General features: G+C 39.3%; 2 protein-coding genes across 3 annotated transcripts; one reads left to right on the plus strand and one right to left on the minus strand.

Annotated features, from left to right (window-relative positions):
- Window positions 1-1,929: 1,929 nt before the first annotated feature.
- On the minus strand, window positions 1,930-25,497 carry ergic3 (ERGIC and golgi 3). 2 transcript variants are annotated; one of them, XM_076156466.1, is made up of 14 exons: window positions 25,328-25,497; window positions 23,865-23,935; window positions 20,514-20,601; window positions 18,907-19,026; window positions 18,343-18,439; window positions 17,331-17,496; window positions 16,626-16,683; window positions 15,211-15,225; window positions 11,846-11,877; window positions 11,341-11,437; window positions 6,166-6,230; window positions 4,302-4,438; window positions 4,147-4,202; window positions 1,930-3,545 (listed from the first exon to the last, which is right to left on the minus strand). In XM_076156466.1, the coding sequence occupies exons 1-14, from the start codon at window positions 25,413-25,415 to the stop codon at window positions 3,466-3,468; spliced, it is 1,170 nt and encodes a 389-aa protein (XP_076012581.1). In that variant the 5' UTR covers window positions 25,416-25,497; the 3' UTR covers window positions 1,930-3,465. The 2 variants fall into 2 exon arrangements, with proteins under 2 accessions (XP_076012581.1, XP_076012582.1); XM_076156467.1 differs by lacking the exon at window positions 15,211-15,225.
- On the plus strand, window positions 7,937-10,033 carry romo1 (reactive oxygen species modulator 1). Its single transcript, XM_076156468.1, has 3 exons — window positions 7,937-8,062; window positions 8,809-8,945; window positions 9,790-10,033. The coding sequence occupies exons 2-3, from the start codon at window positions 8,809-8,811 to the stop codon at window positions 9,896-9,898; spliced, it is 246 nt and encodes an 81-aa protein (XP_076012583.1). The 5' UTR covers window positions 7,937-8,062; the 3' UTR covers window positions 9,899-10,033.
- Window positions 25,498-25,531: the final 34 nt, after the last annotated feature.

Here is a 25,531-nt window from a genome sequence, read left to right on the forward strand (position 1 = left end):
GGGAAATAATTAATATGTTGATTGCACTGTCAAAAGGATGCAGATAGCAGATGAACATGTGGTTCTGGAAATACACGATTAGTGTGTCTTCATATGCAGGAGCACTCTTCAGGAGCTCCTGCTAACCTGTTCACAGTGGTGGGCAGCAGCACACTAGTGTTGTTTTGATTACCAATCTGTAAGATAAACTCATTCACACATACTGTATACCTGCTTTCTGCCTGAACTGTTCTATCAAAACTAATTTGGTTTGAAACCTGAAGAGATTCTTAACCTGATTCTGAGTCAAATTTTGACTCAGGCTCTCCAGTTGGGGCAGATTGTTGTCTCGTGTGACAAAGACTTGTGATTCTACACATCAGAATAGCAACAGCTTTTTTTCCAAACATAAAGTTTTGTTTAGTTGGGCCAAATGATAAATGATAAATGCCAAATGATGGTCTTGCGTTATGAACCAATCAGAGGCTGACATCCGAGACTGGAACTGCCAATTGCCAAAATGCACTCAAGGGAAAAGCAGAGATGCACAAGACTATGTATAGTTTGTGAAGTAACCAGTTGATTGTGATCATCACAGACCAGACCAGACATTTAATGTAAACCGTCTCATTTGGCAAAAACTGTAACAGTGTCGTAGTAGTGTACCTCAAACCTCACCTTTATTTGGACGATAGATTGTACTTTTAATGTGTGTGTTTGTCTTCAGAGTGACAAAAGGGAGCAATGGTACAAGAGCACAATTTAAGAAAGCAAAACCATATCTAGCTTAACCTCAGTCAGCTATTGGAAGAGGAGAGGCATTTCTTTTGGGAACGGCCTTTATGTAGTTTGTGGCAGAAATGGCCGTGTGTGTGAGTGCGTGTGTGAGTGCGAGTATGTGTATGTGGTTTGGCATAACATGGGGTCATCAAAGAGAGTAACCAAAGCTCTGCCCAGAGCTTGTAAGAGCACTGTGTATGCGCGCATGTGTTGTGCTCTTTTGAACCACAAAGAGCGCTAATGTCTTCAAAAAAATAGAAAAAAATAGATAAATCTGTAGTTTAACAAGTAGAAACAACCTACAAGTACACGAGTAGGTACGATTTCAAGGTTCAGATACTTAACTTGATCGTGTCCATTTACACTACTCTCCACATGTCAGAAGGGGTGCATGGGTTGTTTATGTGAATTAATCAAAAATGATTCGCCAGTACCAATCAGGTTATCCTATGAAGTGCTGTTTAGGACAAAATCCATGTTGCATTGACACACACACACGAGGTGATTGTACCGTGTGTCATACCTGTCTGCGAGAGCTGGTAGCTGTGTGAACGAGAGCTTGTTGTAGTCTGTGTGTGAGCTTGTACCTGTCTGTGTGACAGGTTTTTATATTGTTATAGAAGAGGCTGGGTTTGGGACATAGAGGCCACTGAAGAGCAGCACAGTGGAAATTGTGGCTGTTGATGACAGCGCAGTGCCAGTCAACAAGGGATTCAGCTCCTCTGCTTCTTCCTATCACATTTAGCTGATTTATCCCATTAGATTCCCTATGGAGTTCTGTAAGAAATTCATTGTTAAACTGGCACCTTTACTCCATTATTTGCACTATTGTGGGCCGGTTCTCCAAGGTAGTGCATTTGGTAGCCCTGTTTTGACTCCCATCTGCTCTGGAGACTGCAGGAATCCTTGTTTCTTATGTATTTTGGCTGCATGGAATTCCTCAGGACATTGTCTCTGACCCTGGGCCGCAGTTCACCTTGCAGGTTTGAAGGGCTTTTGCAAAGCCTTGGGAGCTTCTGTCCGTCTTTCTTCGGAAAATCAATACTTTTCTGTAAACACATTGACAATTGCTTTTTGGGTGACAAAATTACTTTATACTCCAAAGGGTACCGTTATATACACATGCACACACACACACACACACACAGCATGAACCACAAAATCAGATGGTGTATTCCACACTTTATTTTCTGTCATTTTAAAAACATCTTGAGGACAATCAAAATATAAATACATTTATCTCGCACACTCACTCTGTTACACACGCACAAAGTGGCATCAGAACATACATACCCACAAACCCCAGCCCCTGCTTTAGATGTTAAAGGTGAAACCATCCAACAAAAACTGAATCATCTGGCACATTTCATGATCAAACTATAGAAGCTCTTTAAAAGAGACTCAAATAAAAATGGTTGCTAAATACAAAGCTGTCCATCAAGGTCAATCTCCTTTTTAGTCATTAATCTTTTCTGCCATAATACTCAGAACCTGCAACTCATAAACAAACTTGAACTTCAGTCACAAATTCATCAACAAGCCTCATATTTCCAAATCCTGATGTGGATAAGAGCTGCCAACTCCGATTTGATTCGTCTCTTTACCGACTGTAAATATAGAAAGCAGACACGCTTACCGGCTCAGAGAGACATAAAACCAAAAAAAAAACAGCTGGTCCCATGTTAAGTGAGAAAAACGTGATTTCATACCTCAAGCAATAAGATGACACATTTGAGTTGAGATCAATGAATGTAGACGATCTGAAGAATTTGGGCTCATCACATTTGCGTTCATATAACAATGCATTCAGAGCACTTGAAGTGCTGTAAATAGTGATTTCCTTTGTATGAATTCGCCCATTTGTGTTGTATCGAATCATGTGAACATAATCTCCTTGGAAATTATGAAATAATTCCAAGTTTTAGTAGATTATTTATGATGCAACAATTCAAGTACACTACTTCACGTACTGAGTACATTTTAAACAAATACTTCACTGAAAAATCATGTGTGTGTATAACTTCAATGGGTTCTCAAACAATGAAGGCTAGCTGTTCAGTTTAACCTAATTTAACAATGACAAAACTGATGAAACTGATGAATGACTGAAAATTCTTAATTACTATTGGACAAGTGGATGTCTGAACCAGGATTGATGTTGATCTTCTTCATAGTTGTTGAGGTATTTCACTCTTGACTACATACAGACCACTATCGAAATCCCCAGAGCTGCACTGTTAGCTGGCTAAGAAACATAAATGTTTGGGTAAAATAATACTTTAAACCTGTCCTCTTCACTCTTCTACAACGCTCAGCTTCAGGAAGGAACCAAAGGCTTCCAGCTTTCATGAGGGAGCTTGTGGAGACAGAAGAAGCATCTTCTTTTCTCATCTAGCACTTGATTCAAACAGTGGAGTGCAAAATGCAATTGTGAAAAACAGCCCATAATCTCCCTCCAGTGCTTTTGTAGAAAGAGCACAGAGAGGAATTAAAAACTTTGCTTGATACAAATTTTGCTGTCTATTCCTTATTCTGTCTCTCCGTGAGTCTCTGTGTGTCTCTGTGTGTCTCTCCCTCAACCTTTTTAAGTCTGTGTGTGTGTGTGTGTGTGTGTGTGTGTGTGTGTGTGTGTGTGTGTGTGTGTGTGTGTGTGTGTGTGTGTGTGTGTGTGTGTGTGTGTGTGTGTGTGTGTGTGTGTGTGTGATGTTAGGAGGCCTTTCCCAGCTCTATCTTCTTCTGGATCACTCGGGCTGAGTGGTAGATCAGTGAGTCGATCAAACCAGCAACTGCAGGAGTAGAGCAGTCAGGAATTACAATTTATCATCTAGATTCCTTCCTGGTCCAGTCCAGCAAAACATTTCATGTACACAAGCCTATAGATTAGATTGGCACATAATGGCAGCACCTACTGTATACTCCTTTACAGTAGGAATAGTAGGAAAGAGTCATTCACATAACTTCAGTCAATGGAAACATTGTCTATTCACATTTGAATCTGGCTGACTTTTAAAAAGAAATTTGCAAGTTTTCTACAAAACTGGATTTCAATATGTGCAGCTTTTTCTACAGGCTGCCTGTTCCAGCCTAGAGGGCAAATGACTCTGCCTATGCGTCTTCCTCCTGATTAAGGCAATGTGATAGGCTAGCAAACACATCAATTGTGTAGAGATTGTAGGGGGGAGAGAGAGGGGACAGAGGCGGTACATTTCAAGAGAGAAAGTCACAGCAACAGTGAGTTTCAGCAGATGGGGATTCAATTTTGTACGCTAGTACCAATGTTCTTAACCAGTAGAAATAGTAGTAATTTGAGTTCATGTAGGTTGGTAATAGAAGAAAATTAAAGATTTCATTTACTGTCCAATTTAACATTCTTATGCAGGGACTGACCTGTAAAAACTCCTCCAATAATCGCACAAACTCCTGTTAGGAAGTGTGTGAATGATCTGCAGGGAAAGATAAACACAACGTCAAAGTTTCCCCATAAATTTTTTGTAATGCAAAAAAAATGTTTACTTCAGTGCAGTAAATCTTGTGTCTCCTACCTGTGTTTCTCTGTAAATTTGACCATCATGGGTGACAGCTCGTATAAAACGAAGACACCCGGCAGTCCCTGATCTCCTATTAGCCCATTGGCCACTTTCTCATGTCTGGTGACTGAGAACTGGTTGGTTTTTACAACCTGGAACAAAGAATTCTCCCAGTCAAAAACATCTCCAACGCTTGTATCAGAAACACAGAAGCAGAAGAAATTCACACATATAATCCAAACTAGAGTTTGACCTCTATTACACCATATTCTCCTCATTTGGATTGGTTGGTTTCAGATTGTATGAAAAGAAAGCGAACAAAGCTGTGAGACATTTGATGCAGTTACAGTGAGAAAAATAAGGATTTGATCCTTTGCCGATTTTGCTCACTGACGAAGAAATGAACAGCTATAGTTTCAATGGTAGGTTATTTTCAATAGTGAGAGACAGAATATCAGGCTTCTAGAGACCAGTTATGTGCCCATGAGGCACACAGATCTAGTCCTGTGGCTTTAAGTACTAATCTCGTTACCTGTATAAAAGACACCTGTCCACAGAATCAATCAATCAGATTCCAACCTTGAATAAGATCAAAGAGCTGTCTAATGATGTCAGAGACAAGATTGTAGACTTGCACAAGGCGGAATTGGGCTACAAGACCATTGGCAAGCAGTTTGGTGAGGAGACAACTGATCGAAAATGGAAGCACAAAATAACCATCAATCGGGATAAGTCAGATGAGACCAAAATTGCGCTCTTTGGAATCAACTCTATTGGCTGGGTTTGGAGGAAGAGAAATGCTGACTATGACCCCAAGAACACCATCCCCACTGTCAAGTATGGAGCTAGTAACATTATGCTTTGGGGCTGTTTCTCTGCTGAGGGGACAGGATGACTTCACTACCGCAAGAGGAAGATGGACAGGGCCATGTACCATGACATTTTCTCACATCAACACACGGCCAAGGCAACAAAGGAGAGGTTCATGAGGAAGCACATTAAGGTCATGGAGTGGTCTGGGCACCCTCCGGACCTTAAACCCATAGAAAATCTGTGGAGGGAGCTGAAGCTTCAAGTTGCCAAGGGTCACCCTCAAAACCTTAAGGGTTAGGAGAGGATCTGCAAAGAGGAGTGGACCAAAATCCCTCCTGAGATGTTTCAAAGCTGGAGACCAACTACAAGAAACCTCTGACGTCTATGCTTGCCAACATGCTTCTCCACCAAGCACTAAGTCATGTTCTGCCTGGGGATCAAATACTTATTTCCCTCAATCATATTGCAAAGATATTTATAACTTTTTTACAATATGATTTTCTCACTATTAAAATAAACCTACCATTAAAATTACATGGGTCAAACTTACAAAATTGGCAATCAAATACTTAATTCCTCCACTGTGTAGCGAGCTGGCTCAAAGTGCTCTCACTCACGTTGCATTCAGTTATTTACCAAAATCTTTTTTGATGATATAATATTGCTCCTTCTGGGGCATTACAACCAGCTGATGATGATGCAACAACTGTACAAATTACAGATTTCTGAGCTGTGATGTAATGCACTAAATAACACAAAACCAACCCAGTATAGACAAAGGCGAGTTTCATGTTGCACTACACTGTGATTAGTCAGGTAATAACTCATATTCTTGGGTTCTTTTTCAGTTTTCTCCAGTCTACTGGTAGTCATGTTCAGCACCAAACATCAGGATCGCGTTCGCTATATTTTTCGGGAACTTACAGTAAGTGTCCATTTTCACACTCATGAGACACCATACGTTTAAAAAGCCTGATCTGAATGTCAAACAGGCTAATGGGTATAAAGGTAAAACAACAACCCATATTAACATTTGGTTTTAGACAACTTCAGACATTGGACTCACCTCTCCATCAGTTTTCATGTAGATGGTAGGAACTATTTTCACAAAATACTGATACATCATTGATGCTGAGGGAAGAAAAAGGAAATCTTTGTTTAAGTACAAAATCAATGCAAACACACATGACTAAAATACAAAGGCACAATATAAACCATACAAACAAAATACTGTATTGCATACTGCAATAATAATGTTTGAGGATATTTTATACACGCAGGAGGGAAGAAAAGAGAACAAGAGAGAAGAGAAAGGACGAAGAAGGAAGAAGGAAAACAGTGAGAAGAGCAAGGATGTGTGATGTACATGTGAATGAAGGCTAAGGCAAAACAAACAATTCCACATATCTTAGCCAGCTGTGATTGGTTTCTGAGGCTCCACTTTATTTCTGTAGCCATTTTCAATTTGTTTAGATAAAACCTAAAAGATTTGTTGCACTTGCACAAAGAACTTATTTCTCTAAAATGTTCCCCAGAAATGTGTTTACATCACTCATAGTTAGCATTTCTCCTTTGTCGACACAAACCATCTACTGCACATGTGTGGCACATCAAAATGTATGGTACATGGTGTTAGGTGGGCAGTTTGCTGATGCCAATGTTGTGCAAGTGGCACATGGTGGTAGTGGTGATATAGTATGGGCAGGCATATCCTATAGGCAGCGGACTTAAGGGCATATTTTGATGAGCTATTGAGGCCAATTGCTGTGCCATTCATCCATTGCCATCACCTCATATTTCAGCACAATATGTACACAATTCCTCAAAGCTGAAGATGGCCCAGTTCTTCCATGGCCTGCATATTCACAAGACATGTCAGCTTTAGAGCATTTTTGAGATGCTGCGGACCAGCACTTACAACAGCGTGTTCCAGTTCGCACCAAAATCCAACCACCTTGGACAGCTGCTGAGTCCGAGAGGAGTGGGAGAATACTCCACAGAATGAGGGCACCAGTATGATCAATTCAATTTGAAAGAGATGTGTTGCATTGCATGAGGCAAAGGGTAGTCACACAAGATACTGATCTGTACTCATCCATTCCTTTCATGGTATCTTCTATTTTGGGGAAGCTGTGACTAAGAAAAGCATATCCGTATCCCCAATCACATGAAAACCAAGAGATAAGTGCTTAATGAATCTATTTCAGTTGACTGGTTTATGTGTATTGCCTTTGAGCTGAACATCTTGAGTTCAAAGTTGTAATACCTTTGTTCAGTATAAATATCCAAAACCATAAATCACATCACAAATGTACCTTTCTTCTTGTTTAGTTTTCATTTATTTGTCTCTATGTTGGAGTCTGGTCTACATATCAAGCCACAGTGAGGCACTATTTGTTAAATCACGTGTACACATTATAACAATTAAGTGTAGCTCTTTATAAAATTATAATATTGATATATATATATATATATTAATATATATATATATATAAATTCCACCAGTAGAATTCATTACATAGCTTTCAAAATGTGTCACATGATTACTGTAACTCCTTAAATTATATTTAAGTTGGTAATTTTAATATTACCATAGAAAACAAAAGAATGAGTCTACATTTCATGATTGCTAAATCTTTACAATTACTAAATCTAGGTTTAAATGTTGTCGTGTTTTATCAAGCAGGTGACCGATTGAAATTTGAGCAAAAAAAATGGGTCTAAGTCAAGGGGGCTAAAATGTTGAAAATTCCACTTCCGCTGTAATTTTTTAAACGGAGTAATTGAATATACCACACGGGGGCGCTGTGACTTATCCTATGCTATTCTCTGTCTGTCCCGTTTCCTCCATCCGGTTATGGAGGTCTGCTAGAAAGACCTTTAAAAGCAGACGCCCTCAAAAATACATGCAGCCTCTCGTCAAAAACAGGAAAACAGACTCGATTTAAAACACACAGCTCAAGGTAAGACTGACTGCGAGCGATTTATTGCGATGTTGGGGAGAAAATTAGGTTTTAGAAGTGAAAACGCGTTGTGTTTATCTTCTACGCCACATGCCAGGTTAGCATGCCAAGCGAACATAAACGGCAACATTTCGTATCTATAATCACAGGATTATAGATACGAAATGTTGCTGACTTGTTGTGTTAATTCGTGATCTTGACTGGCAAGCCAGAACTGACAATTATCATGAATTATTAACCATACGCAAAGTAGTTTATGGTTGTACTGTGAGCTGGTATGATCAGTTCAACGGCCAATGGGAACCAGTCGGATCATAAACACTTGCCTCATGGTGGAACGTAAAACATTTACGGGGCCATTTCAAAATTTAAGATTAACGCTAACACTTTTTAAGCTTATATTACTTAAATCTCACTGACCCTACTGCTTAGTGACGCACATCTACGTCATTCTTGAGTGACTGACTTAACCACTCTGTTATGAATGTATCTTGACATGCTTTATCTGGCACTTTTATTGCTATTGTATGGTCATTTTATGTTTTTATTAAATCTTTACTGTACGTTCTAGGTTTTATTAACTGCTTTAATTACAGTAGAATTTAAGTTTTGACATGCATGAAGCTTAACTTAGTGGTTGATGCAAGCATGGAAACCTTCAGATCTGCTGAGTTTGAACATCTTGGTGTGCCAGGATCACTCCGTCAACACGGCTGTATTTGAGGCTTATTTTTCTCCCACTCAAGATGCCAGTCGCTGTGGGTCCATATGGTCAGGGTCAGACCCAGCCCAGCTGTGTTGACCGAGTTAAGATGGGCTTCATGATGGGGTTTGCAGTAGGAATGGCTGCTGGTGCCATGTTTGGCACATTCTCCTGTCTCAGGTAACTATGAACCAAGGCTGAACTTAACGTGACTCTTTAAAATCAGTTGTATTTGTGGCGAGTACTATTCAAAATGTGAAAAAAATAAAAAAATAACAGGGGAACTAATGAAGTTTGTCATGGAGCTCTCTATGGCTATATATCCTATGCAGCATTGCAAGGGGCTGAAGTCCATGCCAGTAGTCGCATGTTAGCAGTCCTATCACTGGGTTGACAAAGATCACTTAAAACCCCCCAATTGGATAAGAGACCTCTAGCAGTGAACTGACGGTGCTAACCACCAAGTCTCTCTGTATTGGTGCTCAAGAGTGGAAAAGTGAGTGCCCGCAAAGTTGGCCAGCAAATTCCACATCAGTTTAAAACAAATAAATATTGTATAGGGCTGCGCCTAACGATTTTTTAAATGATAAATCTACAGATAATTTTTTCGATTAGTAAATTAATCTATAGATTATATTTAATCCGCAATATAGCAATTATTTCCTCCAAAATATAATATCAGACTTGTATCATAAATACTTCAATATTTTCTTCATCTTCTCTTGAAAAAAAATAAATGTAACAAAGATTTTGGGATGCATTATTCCACAAAAAGCCACCTTTTGACTGATAATCTCCGTTTTACAATCCAACAAATTGCTTATTCATTCTAGTAAAAGTGATTGAGCGCAATACACGGAGGTAAGCAGCAACTACTGGGTCTTTGCTTAGTAACCATAACTAACAAGACCTGAGAACCTCTAATTCAGGGTTAGGGTTATCTGAAATCTTAGGCAATGAACAAGCTTTGAATCATCAAAAATATGTAGAATGTCAGTAGTAAATTAACCATCTGTCTGTGCAGGATTGGAATGCGTGGCAGGGAGCTGATGGGAGGAGTAGGAAAGACAATGATGCAGAGCGGAGGGACATTTGGTACCTTCATGGCTATCGGAATGGGAATTCGGTGCTGAGGAGGACAAGCACCCCCCAAGCTACACAACAGCCATTGGACTTTTATACCAACACCTACCACAGTTCTCTGTCCACACAAGGCTGTGAAACCCAATCTATTCACTTCTCAATAAATTTCACATTGTAAAAGTTCAGTGGATGTGTCAATGTTTTACGATGTTGCCGATGTCCTGCTCAACAACACAGCTAATGTCTCTTATGGGAACATGTTGCACTGAGACACACTATTGCTATTTATGGAATCCATCTACAAGGTTTAGCACTTTGCAGAAACTAATCAGGATCCCAAATGTTGGAATTTATATACCTACATCTTTGTCTTCTTCTACAGCAGTAGAATACTTTTACACACAGGGTCTCTGAAATTGTTGCATTCAAGGTTTGGTTGTTCTAAGAATGTTGGTGTATTTTTGAGTATGACATCAGAGACAGGAAGAATCCTCTTAATTCAGACTAAACATGGCTTGTAGCCACACTGTATTCCAGTCTGCCATCAAGTGTTTTAGATAGAGGTGTGGGTTCCTTTTAAGTGCCCAAACACAAAGTTCCTATTCTCTTGCCAAGTTAACACACTAACTGGCAGGATGGTGCAGTTGTTGCTATTTGCTGCCTTGCAACAAGAAAGTCTGGGGTTTGAATCATCACACAAAACAAGCTGTGGCTGCCCAGTGCTCCTTATAGTTAGGATGGGTCATGAACAGATGAAATCATTACATCCTGAAATCATTGCATAAAGCCTGCTACTGCCTGAATCTGATTTTACAGGCCCTAATGGTTGCGGAGGCAGGATTGGGGAACATTATAATATTTCCAGCTTAATGCATGCTCTTCATGTCCTTCACATAAATACTCGATTAGCAGTTTTTTACTTGTAGTCCTAATTTATGAAAATGGAAGCCCAAACTACATTTCTATGCTTCTGTCTGGCATGAGTGCTGGAGCTACAACTGCTGCATTTCTGATCAATGCCAGAACTACTTTCCAAAGACGTCCGTAACCAATTTGAACACAGTAGTGTATTGTATTGCCAGACAAGGATGGCCAGGTCACTGCTGCTGCATATGGCTCATGCTTCCCTATTCATGACTATTTATGACTATATCTCAGCATAATTTGTTTCACATTTGAATTATTATACCAATTAGGGCAGGAGGAGCAGGGGAGGAAACAGGATTTTGTTTTATGTTCAGTCAAAAAAGAATGTCACTTTGGGTTGCTTGCATCTGTCACCATTTGTGAAATTTAAATCTAAATTGTTCATCACTTAATTGAAACAAGTGTCATATCAATATTGGAAATTATTTATGAAAACACCAAATTCAACCCCTGATAAATGTGCAGTCCTTGATGTTCACCTCTGGTATAAAGCAGAAAATAGGGTTGCAATGAACTGAAAGACTTCGAGTAAAGTCATGACCTCAGGAGTGTTAATGGTACTGACCCTGTGGCGCTGTGACGTCTGTGCCGTCCAAAGGGTTCACTATGCCAGGGTAGTCTTTACCGAACGACAGGTGCTTTATCAGATGGGTCATATTTATCTGCAAGAGAAACAGAATGCTTAGATGTTGAGAACCAAAGACCACTGCATGAGAAATAAAATACACTTATATCAAATTCATAGTTTACATTTTCTCAAATAAGGTTTAGAGGGTACAAATGTACCTTGATTATAACATTTTTTTTAAAAAGCACATTTGGAAGAGGGGACTAGCTAAAAAAGCAGACTATATTTCTACAGCAACAACAGATAGTTGTGGTTTCAAATGTGTATTGAGTCAGTTATCCTTAGCAGCCACAGAAGTACATAAAAACTTAAACTTTATAAACTAAATTTAGCATGATTTAAATCAGAAAATAAACAAGAAAATTATCATCTGTGAGATTTTGGGTTGAATCAGTGGCAAGATTGTAAAACAGAGCTATGGAAAATAACACTTATCACTCACGTTGTCTAAGCCGAAACTCTGCAGGTCGTGTACTGAAAATAAAAACAAAAAATGGAGAAAAAAAAATTCAATGGAGAGGAAAGTCTGAAATCACATTCAAAACTGTCAGAAATCTAAGACTATATTATGTTGGTGGTTGGTTATGGTCCCCACAACATGTACTCAGTAGTTGATTGGCTTGAGCTCGAGTACAGGCCACATAAGAGTGTAAAGATGAAAGCACAGTCACACTCAAGTTGTTGATACCACACAGCAGAGGTGGGAGTAAGTCACACTTGTGCAAGTCACAAGCAAGTGTCAACTGTTAACCTTCAAGTCTCAAGCAAGTCAAGACAATCCCTACTATAACTCAAGCAAGTCATGTTGAGTCTCTGCCGCAAGTTTAGCAAATCACAAGCCAAGTCAAACGGAATTCTGATCACCTATCAAAGTTTTCACATTAAAATTATATAAAAGACACTTGTTGAGTTAAAGTACCAGATAATCATGTACTGCCCACTGCAGTCATCACATGTGGTATTGAATGCTCATTTACAATTAGTAATGTTGATTTCTAATTTACACTTAATAGGCTGTGGATAGCTTCATTATCAGGCTTAAATATGTTTCACGACTCCAGACAGATTTTTTGGGTCAATATGGCCGAAAATGGCTCTTTTGATTATAAAGGTTGCTGACCCCTGCCCTCTAGCCTCAAAGGGCTCTAAAGTGAAAACAGACATATGACATCACAACGTGAAGGCTCCTGCTCTGGCGGGTGACACCATTAACGCCTATTTAAGTCTGTCTAAGGTGCTTCTCACATCGTCATTCTATTTAGCCGTTTCTGTGCACAAAAAAGTATTGCAAACTCAAATCCAACTGAATATTATATCAAATAATAAGTATATGAAATATACATATTTGGCCTAAATTGTAAACATTACTGACATTACTAAATATGACATTCAACCATGAAAATTATTCAAACTAGTATGATGGTTTTAGCATGGCACCAAATGGCATTCTTCAAGCATGGCTGACTTTTAAGGGACATACTATTCATCTTATTTGGTCCTGTCCATATTCACACTAGCTAGCAACAACAACAAGCTTTTACGCCACTTACAGCACAGTTAATGTTAATGTTGGACATGCTCAACAAAATGTATTCACTGCTTCAATGTCTTTTGGCAAAGACAATAATTACATTACAATCAGGCCTTCAATCGAGGGCCATGTTGTTGCTGTCAATGGTTCTGTGCATTTGTGTGTGTGTGTGTGTGTATCAGTGAGTGAAAGTGAGAGCTAGAGAGAGGCCATGCCCATGAAAATAACAACATTTAGCATCAATCACTGTCTAAAATGAAGATTATCTTACCCTAAGAATCTGAGATTTTCCCTCCTTGTACTGGTTCTGTCAAATTCCCTAAGCACCGGTGTCAATTTCAAAGTCGTTGTGAAGGTGCATTATTGTAATTTCTGACAATCCGTCTCTGTCATGCTGTTCCAGTAGAGTTTCCGACATCTCAAACAACTGAATGAATGCTCAGCCGAAGCAGTAGACACCCAAAACAGTAGACACATGTAAGAAAGAGTTTCACTATAAGTAATGTCACTGACGGAAATCACTAAGGAAAATCAATGACGCTAAGGTATTCCTACAATCACTTTCAAATGTTGAAAACTTGCGAATAACAACAGATGTGATAACCCACAACTTGATGGGCTCCTTGCCAATTGAAGTGTATGAAGGGCAGGTCTTGCCAAGAACTGCTGTGGGATCCATAATACTGAACATGCCAGTCTTATCCGCGAGGAATGAATTTCTCTACTTCCTCACACAATTTTGGAAGAATGCAAATATTTAATAAGAAAAAGCTGGTCCTTTTCAACTCATCTGTCTCAAGGTCAATTCAAGTCACAAGTGATGAATATCAAGTCAAAGTCAAGTTGCTTCTTTTATCAGTGTTATTCAATTAAGTCTCAATTCTCCAAATTTGTGACTGACAGACTTGGTCTGACTTGTCAAGTCATGTGACTCGAGTCCCCCATCTCTGCCACACAAGAGTGTTGCTACATGTTCATGTGGTAAGGGCCTTTGACCTCCTTATAAATGGTTTCTTTTGTTTATCATCCTGCTTTCATGTTCATCTTTAAACTGTGCTCCGTCTATAAAAGGCTGATCATCAGGTTTTACTAAAGCAAGCTTTGGAAATGCCAATTCATTTGAAAACATTTCCATGGTTTAATAAGTAAAACAACATTGACAACTACTATGAAATTAAACTGTGGAACTGCGGACAAGTGTATTTGTCTGCAAACTGAAAGGAGAATGTGACTCAATCATATAAACTGCCCTCAGAATTTCTGTGTATGATACTTTGTTGATACTGGTAGTCTTGATGTTTGAAATAAAGTTGGTAGTAGCACCAGATGTAAAAAAAAAATTCAGGATAACCAGGTGTGTAAACTACATTTGTTCGTATTATGAGGATGACCCACACCCGCTGCTAGCTCTGTGTTGTTCCTAAGATGATGCAAGATTTACAGTATTTACAGGACATAAACATATCTTAACTATTTATACTTCTCAGGAAATAACTTGATTTGTCATGACTGAATAACAATTTCGGGAAGACATTTTGAAATTCCATGGCATAACAGAAATTAGTAGCTTTTTATGATTGTTAACTAAAGTTATGCGTGGTTCCATTTATTTGTCAGATTTAGACAACATTTGCCATGAAATTGTTTTTGTTCCCCTAAGAAACGATCAACTACAACGGACACAGTGCTGTAAAATTCATCCATCACAGGTATTTTAATGCAGATCCTGAAAAGGTATCTCATCAAAATAACAAATTTAGATGACTCCGTCCCAAAGGAAATGTTGGCCATGTTGATAATGGAGAACATTTTCTCAAATTGAGTTGTTTTTTAGTAGTATTTTCTACATTTCACCCCATTTTCTCAAATTGAGTTGTTTTTTAGTAGTATTCTCTACATTTCACCCCCATTTTCTCCCCAATATGGAGTATCAAATTTCTCTGTTCCTCCAGTCCTTGTCATTGTGGAGGGGGGTGCAACCAGACTGGGCCCAATACAATATTAGCTTTATGCACTCTGTGAAGAGACAGTGTCCTTATAAAACTGTGTTATTGTACTACTTTCCAATATACCAGTACACGCAGCACTGTGCGTTCACCTGAAAAGTGTCAAATTCTGAAAAACGAAGCTGCCATCATAAGAAATTAAACCTTTCTATTATAAATAAATATAATTATTGAGAGCAGTGATGTGCCATTTTTGTTGTAACAATGCCATTATTTTCTCAAGTTTATATATTTATTAAACCAAATGACTACAAAGAAAGATGGACTTACTTTCCACAGCGTGCACTGCAGAAAGAAGAGAGAAGAGTCACTGTAACGATGAAGGTACACATAAAAACATCCTTCGTTACTAATGGAGGACTGTGTAAAAGTTTGTGTGTGAGTGAGAGAGTGTGATGGTGGAAGTAGGGGTGCAAAACACACTGAAAACTTTCTACAGTAAAATGTATTTTTATTGAAGATCCTGCCCTCCTCCATCCCGTAGCCTGACCGACCAGTAGGAGTTGTTGGTGCAGTGACCAGGACATCTCCACCTCTGCTGCTGCTATGGCCAATTGTGTCCATACCAATGCATAACAAAGCTAGAGGTACTGATATCCCGGTCTCTGTAATGGTTGGACCCAGTGGTGTGGAATGGTGCTATGATCTTCAGGAGACTTTGGTCAAACTGTTCTATGTATGCTTTGGACCGGTGTTACAGTGTTTTATTAAATAAGAAAATAATAAGAGTTTAAGAAATCTACAGTTGAATATTGAATACAATAATAATTTTCACTTATTCTGCAAAGCAGACTGATAGCGTCTGGCTGATTAGAAATATGTTTGCCAGTAAACAGGAAGACAAAACAGGGCAGGTCAGTGAAAGGACAACAGAGGAAAAAGAGAAATAAATAAAGGTCTCAACATACTTCAGTTTGTTTAGGTAATGTGCATACAAAGCATGCATGTCATGGGCATTCAATCATCCCAGGCCAACAGACTCCTTGAGAACTTCCAACTTCGAACATTGTGATGCTGAAGGAGGTGACTATAATGTTAATGCTGAGTTCTCAGCCCTCAGTTTCCCTTCCAAACATAACACCATTTTGACACATGATGTCTCCACTTGCCTCTTTTCACCTACAGCAGTCAGGCGTCATAGGGCGGTGTAATGGGAGACTCTTAATATTTCCCCCAGATCCTGTCCTCTTCCATTTAGGCATTTTGTGCAGCGACAAGGACCTTATACCTCTGCTGGCTTCTCACCTGTGAACACGACCAATTGGGTCCACAGAACTACCATGGTGGAGATACCACTCCCAGTAGCAAACCTGTGTCCCTGCTGTTGTGGGAGAGTATTCCCAGTCACTCCCAGTGCCCCTATAAGCCTTACTGAAGTTATGTCAGTCATGCACTCATTCCTTGCATTCTCCTGCACTATGACATGACCATAAGTCATTTTCACAGGTTTTGAAAAACAGTTCTTCTCAATTTGATTAGGTAACCCAACTTTCATTTTTCATTTTCCTCGTTTGATCCGACATTTTGCCTTGAAAATTGATTAAGAGTGTAAATTGGCCCACCAAACAGCCAAATCCTCCTATAAGGTCAAGTGCTACCAATAATCACATTATCAAACATCCTATCCGTTTCCAAACATATGGTGCTGTGTGTTTTGAGCCGACTGAAAGGTCAGCAGGTCTTACCGTGGACATGTGACTGCTGGAAGCTTTTTCCTGGCGCAAAATGGAAATTTCCTGCCACCTGAGGAAAGGGGACAGGGTTGTTATATCTACACTTATTTCATATCACAACATCGGGCAGATATATCAGAAAGAAAGGATCTTGAATCTGAATCTTGAAATAGAAACACTATTCTTCAATATCAACTACAAAATATTTTCAGACATTCAACATTATTTCACCAACTACATTCCAACAGGTTTTCCATAATGTTTTCTGTCTTATAAACCCTAACAACCACCATGTCACTGTAAACTAAACATGTTACGTGCAAACTATAACTTAAAGAATCTTTACCTATTAAAACTATGATTTTTTTTCTGTCATGCAATGTAAACATGTTACAAGGATTAAGTTAAGTTAGTTTTTAATAATTTTAAAATTATAAACCGATTACTAGATTCAAACATAACACTACAGATTAGTACATATACAATACATTTAATTATGCAGTGCTACCACAACATGTTGGCAAAGTCATAATCCCTGATGTCATCAGGGTTAGGGTTCATTCGTGCATCAGATCACTTCCATTGCTAATGGATGACAAAATTCTGACCTCCAAACCTCACTTATCTACTAACAAACCTGTTCTTTTTAGTTATTTAAAAGCTAAAAGGATTTTGAGATACAAGGATTTAAAATGAAATTTTTTCACACTGAAGTACCTTGTTGACCTCCAGGAAGCCATAAACCTGGCAGCCTTCATTTTTCTGCTCCTGCATCTTCTGTGTGAAGCCTTCTCTTTTACACTGCTCAATGGTGTCTGCACTCTTGAATGCCCAGCCTCGCCGCCTGTACGCCTCCCGCACATCATCACAGGTATTACAACACCTGCAGACATGAACAGCAAGAGAGAGAAAAGATGCAAGAGAAAACAAGGAAGAAGAAAAGCAGAATGTAAATATCTCTGCAAAGGCTCCTTTTACACATTGCGTTGAGATGCCTTTTCCTTATCTCGATATGATGTCACATGTTAGTGCAAGGTGTAAATGCTGCAGAATGCGATCTAATCTGGCTGACGACATGTCTTTAACACCAAGCATCCTCTGCCTGATCCTGTCCTGTCAGCAGTCGCAGCGGCGACTCATCTCACTGTGCTGCAGACCCGATCAGCTTAAGAAATCATTTGTCCCCTTTGCCATCAGACTCTATAACAACACCTTTTGACTCTTTTTTATCTCACTATTTATTGTTATCATCATCAATAATGCACACTGCACAATAGTGGTTAATGTGTAGTTATTTTCTTTGCTTTATCTGTGTTTTGTTTCCTGTGAGCTATAGGATACTTGAATTTGTTCAAGAGAGCAATAAAGTATTATATTAATTAATATTATATAATATTAAACATTCAAAAGGATAAAGACATCAGTCTCTCAAAAAGGTCCTCAGCTATACATGGACCCGCTTTGACTGGGTTCCTACTTCTATTGAAACAATGAGCTGTTTTCAGCTCAGACTCACAAAGTTGCATAAAATCCCAGGGACAATGCAAAAGACAAATATTATCATCGTGACCGCTTATTGATCGATGAGACGTTTTTATTGCATACCTAATAACAACCCAACTAATTAGATTCATTCATATTCAAAAAGCACCCAGATAAGGTTGCATGTTGATGCAGGGAGTCTATGTCTGTCTATGTGTGTGTGCCTGCATCTGTCTGTTTGTCTTACTTGAGGTCTTCAGTCTCAGCTCCATAGCAACTCTCACATCTGTCTGGATCCAGTTTACTGGGGTCAAACACTGCGCCATCATCAGCATTACCAAGTTCTGCAACACAAAAATAAGCCAGATTTATACAAAGACACTGTATTTGTGGATTTTAAGAATTCAGACCTAGCTTGTTTCATTCTGAAATCAGGAGCGTTTATCCCCCTAGATCAGATTGTTTGCATCAGAGCGCATCTTTTGCTATTTCTGATTACATTATGCTCAAAATTTGAATTTCTAGGTAAGGGGTTAAATTCTTAGCCAATTCTAACCAGCCACAAAACTTTTTGTTTGCAAGTGTGTGGCAAATTTTTGACTGCCGCTAAATGTTATTGTGTGAACACAAATCCAATCAAGGACTGTTTGCAAACATTATTCCCTGATTATGAATAAAGCAAATGAACCGCAGGTTTGAATACGGCCTACAACACAGCACAAGAACATTAGGAAGGGAGCAGTTAAGAAAACTTTTCTTCTCAGCAGATGGGAACCTCAGCAGCAGATGGGACATAAACATCAGGGTTTACCGTGTTTCTCAGCCTCTGAGCTGACAGGCTTGAAGTCTTTGTCCAGCCTCTGCTTCAACAGGTTATGTTCAACATCCAACTGCTGCTCACCCGCCACATCCATTGCATCTATACTGAGATCTATGGGGGACAAGTAAGGGAGGGAAAGAGAGAGAGAGACAGAGGTAATGTATCACAAAAATATCTGTTAAAGGGTAAAACAAAGAAATTGACCTCGTTTGACAGCATACAGTGGCGTTTCAAAGCTCTTATTTAGACCAAAAATGGATGTGTTCTACTGTCTTAATGGACATTCAAAAAGTTGTTCTTTGCCTTTGTGTCTAAACGGTGCTGTGGAAGTACATTTTCCTAGCCTTATTTCTGTTTGGAGGATCAAGGACACGTGGAGGAGCGGTGAGCAAAGAAACACAAGATGGCATCCTGCATGGAAGTCTGTTGTCAGGCCCTGCATCATAAATTTGTTTTGGATTAGACAGATCTGCCACAGCAAAGCTGCCCTGACAGCATCACAAGTTTAATCAAATGTCTAATTGTAGAAATGGCTCGTTCGGAGCACTTATTCCGAAAGCGAGAGCGTTTACCTCCTTAGATCAGTTCCTTTAGGTATATGTGAACACGACAATTGCACTCGGGTCCTCACCAAATCAATTGATTCGAGACCGCCCTCTCCAGACCACCCATGCAATCGCTTCATGGAGCATGTCTATTTGCAGTGAGAAAGCAACCGACTCAATAAACCCATACAACTCACTTGCTGTACTGTATATGCAATGCATGATGGGAATCTAACAGTTTGAATAACTGGCAACATATACCGTTCCGTTGACCGCATATAAGGTAGCTAACATGTGGTTGTATGCCTCCATCAGAGCCCGATGTCTTACATTACATTTACATTCGACATTTGGCAGACGCTTTTATCCAAAGCGACTTACATTACGTTACCACCCTTCGCAGAGGGGGGAGCAATTGAGGGTTCGGTGCCAGGTTCGGTGCTCAGGGGCACCTCAGCAGGGACTCGAACTGGCAACCCTCCGGTTCCCAAGCGGAAGCTCTACCCACTGAGCTACTGCCTCCAATGTCTTCTCCAATGGTGTGATCTTAAGGCAGTGCGACTTCTAATTAGATGCATCAACACACTGTATTCCAATCGTAGCCTTGTGCGTATTGTCGGTATACATTACATTGATAAATAAATAAGTTGATAGCAAGTACAGCAGTTAGGCACATAAGCTGCGGAAGTTTCTATTTTCAATTCTTTTGTAATTTTGTTCAAAGAAGGAAACTTTTTCTGGCTGAAATTCCCAGTCAATTGACCAATCCCAAAACAGTTTGCAGGCACGTGGGGTTTGTTCAGAAGTCCCTGAGCGCTTGTAAATGTTACTGTGTGAAGACAAATCCACCCAAGGATTGTTTGTAAAAATTATTCCGCGAATCGGAAGAAAGCAAATGAACCACAGGTCTGAATACAGCCTTAGATGCAACGGAAAGACGCAAGTGAAGGAAACAAGGTAACAATATAAGAGCTCTGGAACACAGCTATAGCAGTAGCTGATTTTGGGGTATTTTGACATCATCAGGCCAAGGGGAAGGAGTGTTTTACTTACAAGCGCAGGGCATGTGAGGAAAAATTACGTCAATGTTTATTTTCAGCTTGTCTCCCCGTGATGTGTCCACGTAGAGCTCCGGGTGGACCTGCGGCAAACAAACAGTATGACACAACTTTAATTCAGTCACTAATAAGAATAAACACAGGACTATCCTGCGCAACACAAACATTTATCACATGATCACACACACACACACACACACACACACACACACACACACACACACACACACACACACACACACACACACACACACACACACACACACACACACACACACACACACACACACACACACACACACACACACACACACACACACACACACACTTAACCTTCAGGTGCAAGTTAAGTTAGTCTCCGCTACAAGTCAAGCAAATCACAAACCAAGTCACAAGAAATTCTGATTATCCACCAAAGTTTCCATATTTAAATCAGTTAAAAGACACAGGAAAATGTGTGTGTTATATTCAACATTAACGAATACAGTTGCAGCCTGCCTAAACCTTAAAATCGTACTGCTTTTTGACATTTTGTGGTATTCAATAACAAGCATCATAAATGAACAACAATGGAGAGTGGGGTTCTGAAATTATAATATGGCCTATAGTTCCAAAGGGCTCTAAAGTGAAAACAGTAGTGAAGTATGACACCCCAATGTGAAGCCTCCTTCCCTGGCTCCCCTTCAGGAGGGCCACGCCATTTCTCCTCAGCCTATTTACACATCTGTCTAAGGTATTGGTCTCGACAGGTAGCTCGCCACCCTTCTGAGCTGCTCGCGAAAGGTTCAAAGAATACATATATTTGACAACACAACGTCACTTGGCAAAGCCGTTTAAATTTCTATCCAATCAATTTCACAGACATCCCGCCCCCTTTAAACACAAAACCATTATAAGCCAATCAGCTGTCAGTCCAACATGGAGAGAAGCAGAGAGAGAGAGTTAAGTACGGTGAGTGCAGTGTGCAAAAAGATGAGTGACAGCTGGTCAAAAAACAGCATTTGGATGCATTTTAACCAATTGTGATAACATAAAGCCAGAATGCAGAATTTGCAGAATAGGCCATCATGTTGAGCAGGGTCCACAAAAAACTGTCACAGACATGAGAACTTGGCATCAAACAGTCCAGTTGAAAGAAAAAAAGGCAGCCTAGCGTGCCTGCTCAGTGCTTCTACAACTGCTGGGATTTAAAAGCTCCACCCAGGCTCTCAATCCAGTTTATTTTCTTCCAAACAGAAAAACACTCTGAAAAAAACATTCCAAAACTGTACCACAGAGAACCTGCTTCACTGCAAGAACATTCCAAAACTATTTTAATTCCTCATGAAAAAATTGTACCACACTCTGTCATCTCACTAACATCAGAACAGACTGAATATGCATGTGAAGTACAGATGATATGGGAACTAAAGGAAATTCCCTGAATTACAGGGAATGTGAAGCGAAATTGTGACAGTGAGATGTGGACAGACAGAAAATGTGAAATATGAAAGGTATGGTATTCGTAACATCGTAAAATAAGTACATTGTTTTGTTTTCTATGAGATCAATATGATGTGAATTTATTAGTGAGAGCTTGACACACTGAAAATGTTTCAGAAAAAAACACGCTCACGTTGCTGAATTGAAGTGCATTTTGATACAAAATGTGAGTGTTGGATATCAACATTTTGTAAATGTTCACACAAAAGACGCTTATTCAGCTGGTTTGGGTGGAGCATCAGCCATGTGGAAAAATGTTACTTATAATGTTAAACATGGGAAACTCCTGGACACTTTTATTTTGTCAAAGTAGCTCTCAGAGGCAAAAAGGCTGGAGACCCCTGGTCTAAGGTCTGTCTAAAATCTGGCATCACTGCTTCTCTGACAGGTTTTCCCTATGTCAGAAAAATGTTATTATACTGAATAAACAAAGAGGGCCATGCTGTATCTCCTCAAGGAAGAAGGGATCCTGGTACGCTGGTATTCCTGCTGGGATACCCAACATTAGACAAGAATGGTATTTTCCTGTTGACCTTGTTGTTATGGCTGGAAAAGTACTGATGGACATACTTTATCATATGAGGAGGGGCATTTTCTTTACAAGTATCTATGTAGTAGCTATCGAAGATCAGCCGACTCAGACTGCATTTGATGACTCTATCAATTTAACTGACTGGGCTCCTTGCTGCAGCAAGAATAAAGCTGTCTTCTTCCAAATGGCCTGACGTCTCTGAGTCTCAAAGAATTTCTCTAACACCCTACCATTCCATGACTGATGCATGGTCAAAACAGTTTTGCTCATCATCAAAGCCAAACACCACAAATACACAAACATTAAAACATCAAATCCTTTTTTTTTTTTTTTAAATAATTAAATATTTCGGCGGTGCCCAAGCCTAAACAAAACAAAAACCCAGTGGATGTTGTTGGTTTTGCCTTACGATTGTTTTTTACATCTTACACCTGTACAATTTCTCTACAAAAACTCTCCAATTGCTGAATCAACGTTATCTATGTCGTCACCCACTGATGCAACTCATACTTAGAGATGGCAATTTCAAGGCTTTGAAAACTTTTGACACTTTCAATACTTTTGTTTTGAAATGTTTCGAAACATCTCAGTTAACGCTGGCATCTACTGACATTCAGTCGGTATTTTAGCAGTTGATTACCAGGGTGCATGCACCCGCTCTGAACCTTCTTGATACAGCTTTCATGCAGACATTCTTCTTTTGGTACCAGTCTGGCCATTCTCCTCTGACCTCTGGCACCAACAAAACATTTTCGCCCTGATAACCACCGCTCACTGGATATTTTCTCTCTTTTGGACCATTGTCTGTAAACTCTAGAGATTGTTGTGCGTGAAAATTGGCAGTTTCTGAAATACTTGGCCCAGCCGGTCTGGCACCAACAACCATGTCATGTTCAACGTCTCCTAAATCACCTCCCTTTCTCATTCTGATCTGAACTTCAGCAGGTAGTCATGACCATGTCAACATGCCTAAATGCATTGAGTTGCTGCTATGTGATAGGCTGATTAGATATTTGCGTTAACCAGCTGCTGAACAGGTGTACCTAATAAAGGGGCCTTTTAGTTCATGTTTGTTGTATGTGACGCACAATGAGCTTAGATTGTAGGAAATGTGCTATATAAATAAAGCTGACTTAACAATGATTATACAAAAGCTTTGTTTATAAATTAAATTCATGTCCACCATTAACATTCGTAGTTGGAAATAATGAATATCAATTTGTATTTGGTGGCAAACCAGCTGTTTGTCTGTGTGAAGATGGTGATTTCCTTTGTTTTTACTGTGTTATGGAAGACATGACATACTGTGAAAAATATGGGGGGGCGACCTACCTCTTTAGTAAGATAGTACTGCAGCTCAGAGATGAAGAGGATTAACATGATGACACCGCTGATGATGGTCACTGCAGCCAGAAAGAGAGTGTTAGGAAACATGACTGTGTTTGTCAAACCCTGAGAACTTTCCTCCTCTTCCACAACCCATCGGTCCTGAACTGTCCTTCATTTCTGTAACTTAACAAAATATAACGAATGAATCTACCTTCACACCTAGTTAAACACACCTAGTGTTTGACAAGCTAGAAAAGCTTTGTTTACCTTTAATATATATCCTCCTTTGACTATGTATACAATCTTGATTCTATTTCTCATTTAGAAACAGTGACTGAACATGAAATTGTATTATGAAAATGACATTTTAAAAATCTTAGCTATAAAAATCACACATCAGAGAAAAGCACAACGTCTCTCTCTCTTTGAGATTTGTAGGATTGTGTAATTAGCTAAATCTTCTAAATTACTGCACATTTTGATATTAATGATTGACATAATGAATAACAAATGTTAGACTGAAACAGCAAATATTGAATACATTCTTCAAAGCAAAACGTTGCATGCTTGCTTGAGGTGGATGAATTTTTGTATAAAATGTAAAGCAAGTACATGTTTCTGTTCTGGATATAGCTGCAGTTTGAAAACAGAGGAAACGGGTGTGGAGGGCCATAGCAACCATAGATTAGAGGGAAAACAGTTAAGGAATCCCTGCATTTACCAGAAAGTAAGGGACACAATGTTTAGCAAAGGATACGGCAAACTGTCTGACTATTTTAATGACTAGCTGTTACCGTTTGTCCTAACATTGGCTTAGTTTTATTCAATTGTTTATGGAAACGGTATCATTTGTGTTTGCAGTCTAGATTATTTGAAATTTTATTTTCGAATATTAACTTGAAATGTCTAACCTTGAAGGATATGTAATCAGTGTCCACCTCACATAAAACCCCATGTTCAAAGAGATTATGTCCTCTAAAAATCTGTATAGATATCTGCATGAAATAGGTTGGAATTCAATCATATAATCGAAATCCAAAAAAGTAAAACAGAATGCCTACAAGTTGTAATAAGAGAAATGTTAAATCTTCATTAGATGACCTACTTATACACTAATTTGTTTTAAGCAATCACACAACATGCATTATGTATGGTAAATAAGGTTTCATTCTTTAGTAATGATACTGCGGTGAACAATATTACAAAAAAATGTGTAGATCACTTTAATTTACTTGGAATTTCTCCTTTCAGTTCAGCTCGCTTTGCATATTTCTAATTTAACTTATACTTTGACTCTATTAGTTAGTCAAGTAGTGTGACACGAACGTGTTCACTTGGTGTTTCTGTGTTTAATATGAAAATTATGACTGTAAACTGAAATGATGTGGAACTGAACAGTTAGCCTTGTTGTTAGCCAGTGTTTGTGGACTGTTGGACTCTCTCTGGGCTGAATTAAACTCACTCACCGGTCGCTCCTCCCCAGGTTTTCACTCGGAAATCCTCCAAAGTTTTGGGATAAGCGTCAAACTGTTTGAGTCTATTTAACGCGTCCATGTTTGTGCAGAAACCCGCCGCTAACACCTACAGATTCCACACTCCGGACTCATCAGTGAGTTACATTCATTTCCGGGACATACACAGGGCACGCGCTGACGGACCAATCACCGCAG

This window comes from Genypterus blacodes, unplaced genomic scaffold (assembly GCF_046128005.1).
Source record: "Genypterus blacodes isolate CSIRO-AG114 ecotype Tasmania unplaced genomic scaffold, CSIRO-AGI_Gbla_v1 ptg000070l_1, whole genome shotgun sequence".
NCBI lineage: Eukaryota > Metazoa > Chordata > Actinopteri > Ophidiiformes > Ophidiidae > Genypterus > Genypterus blacodes.

Bases quoted from the DNA above. Each gene is read 5' to 3' on its own strand.
- ergic3 (XM_076156466.1), bottom strand. From the start codon at position 25,415: ATGGACGCGTTAAATAGACTCAAACAGTTTGACGCTTATCCCAAAACT. The intron at 6,231-11,340 runs GTCAGTACCATT...TTCTTCCCTCAG, and splicing joins AGACGTCACAGCGCCACAGG to CATCAATGATGTATCAGTAT. The intron at 4,203-4,301 runs GTAGGAGACACA...CTTTCCCTGCAG, and splicing joins AAATTTACAGAGAAACACAG to ATCATTCACACACTTCCTAA.
- romo1 (XM_076156468.1), top strand. From the start codon at position 8,809: ATGCCAGTCGCTGTGGGTCCATATGGTCAGGGTCAGACCCAGCCCAGC. The intron at 8,946-9,789 runs GTAACTATGAAC...CTGTCTGTGCAG, and splicing joins GGCACATTCTCCTGTCTCAG to GATTGGAATGCGTGGCAGGG.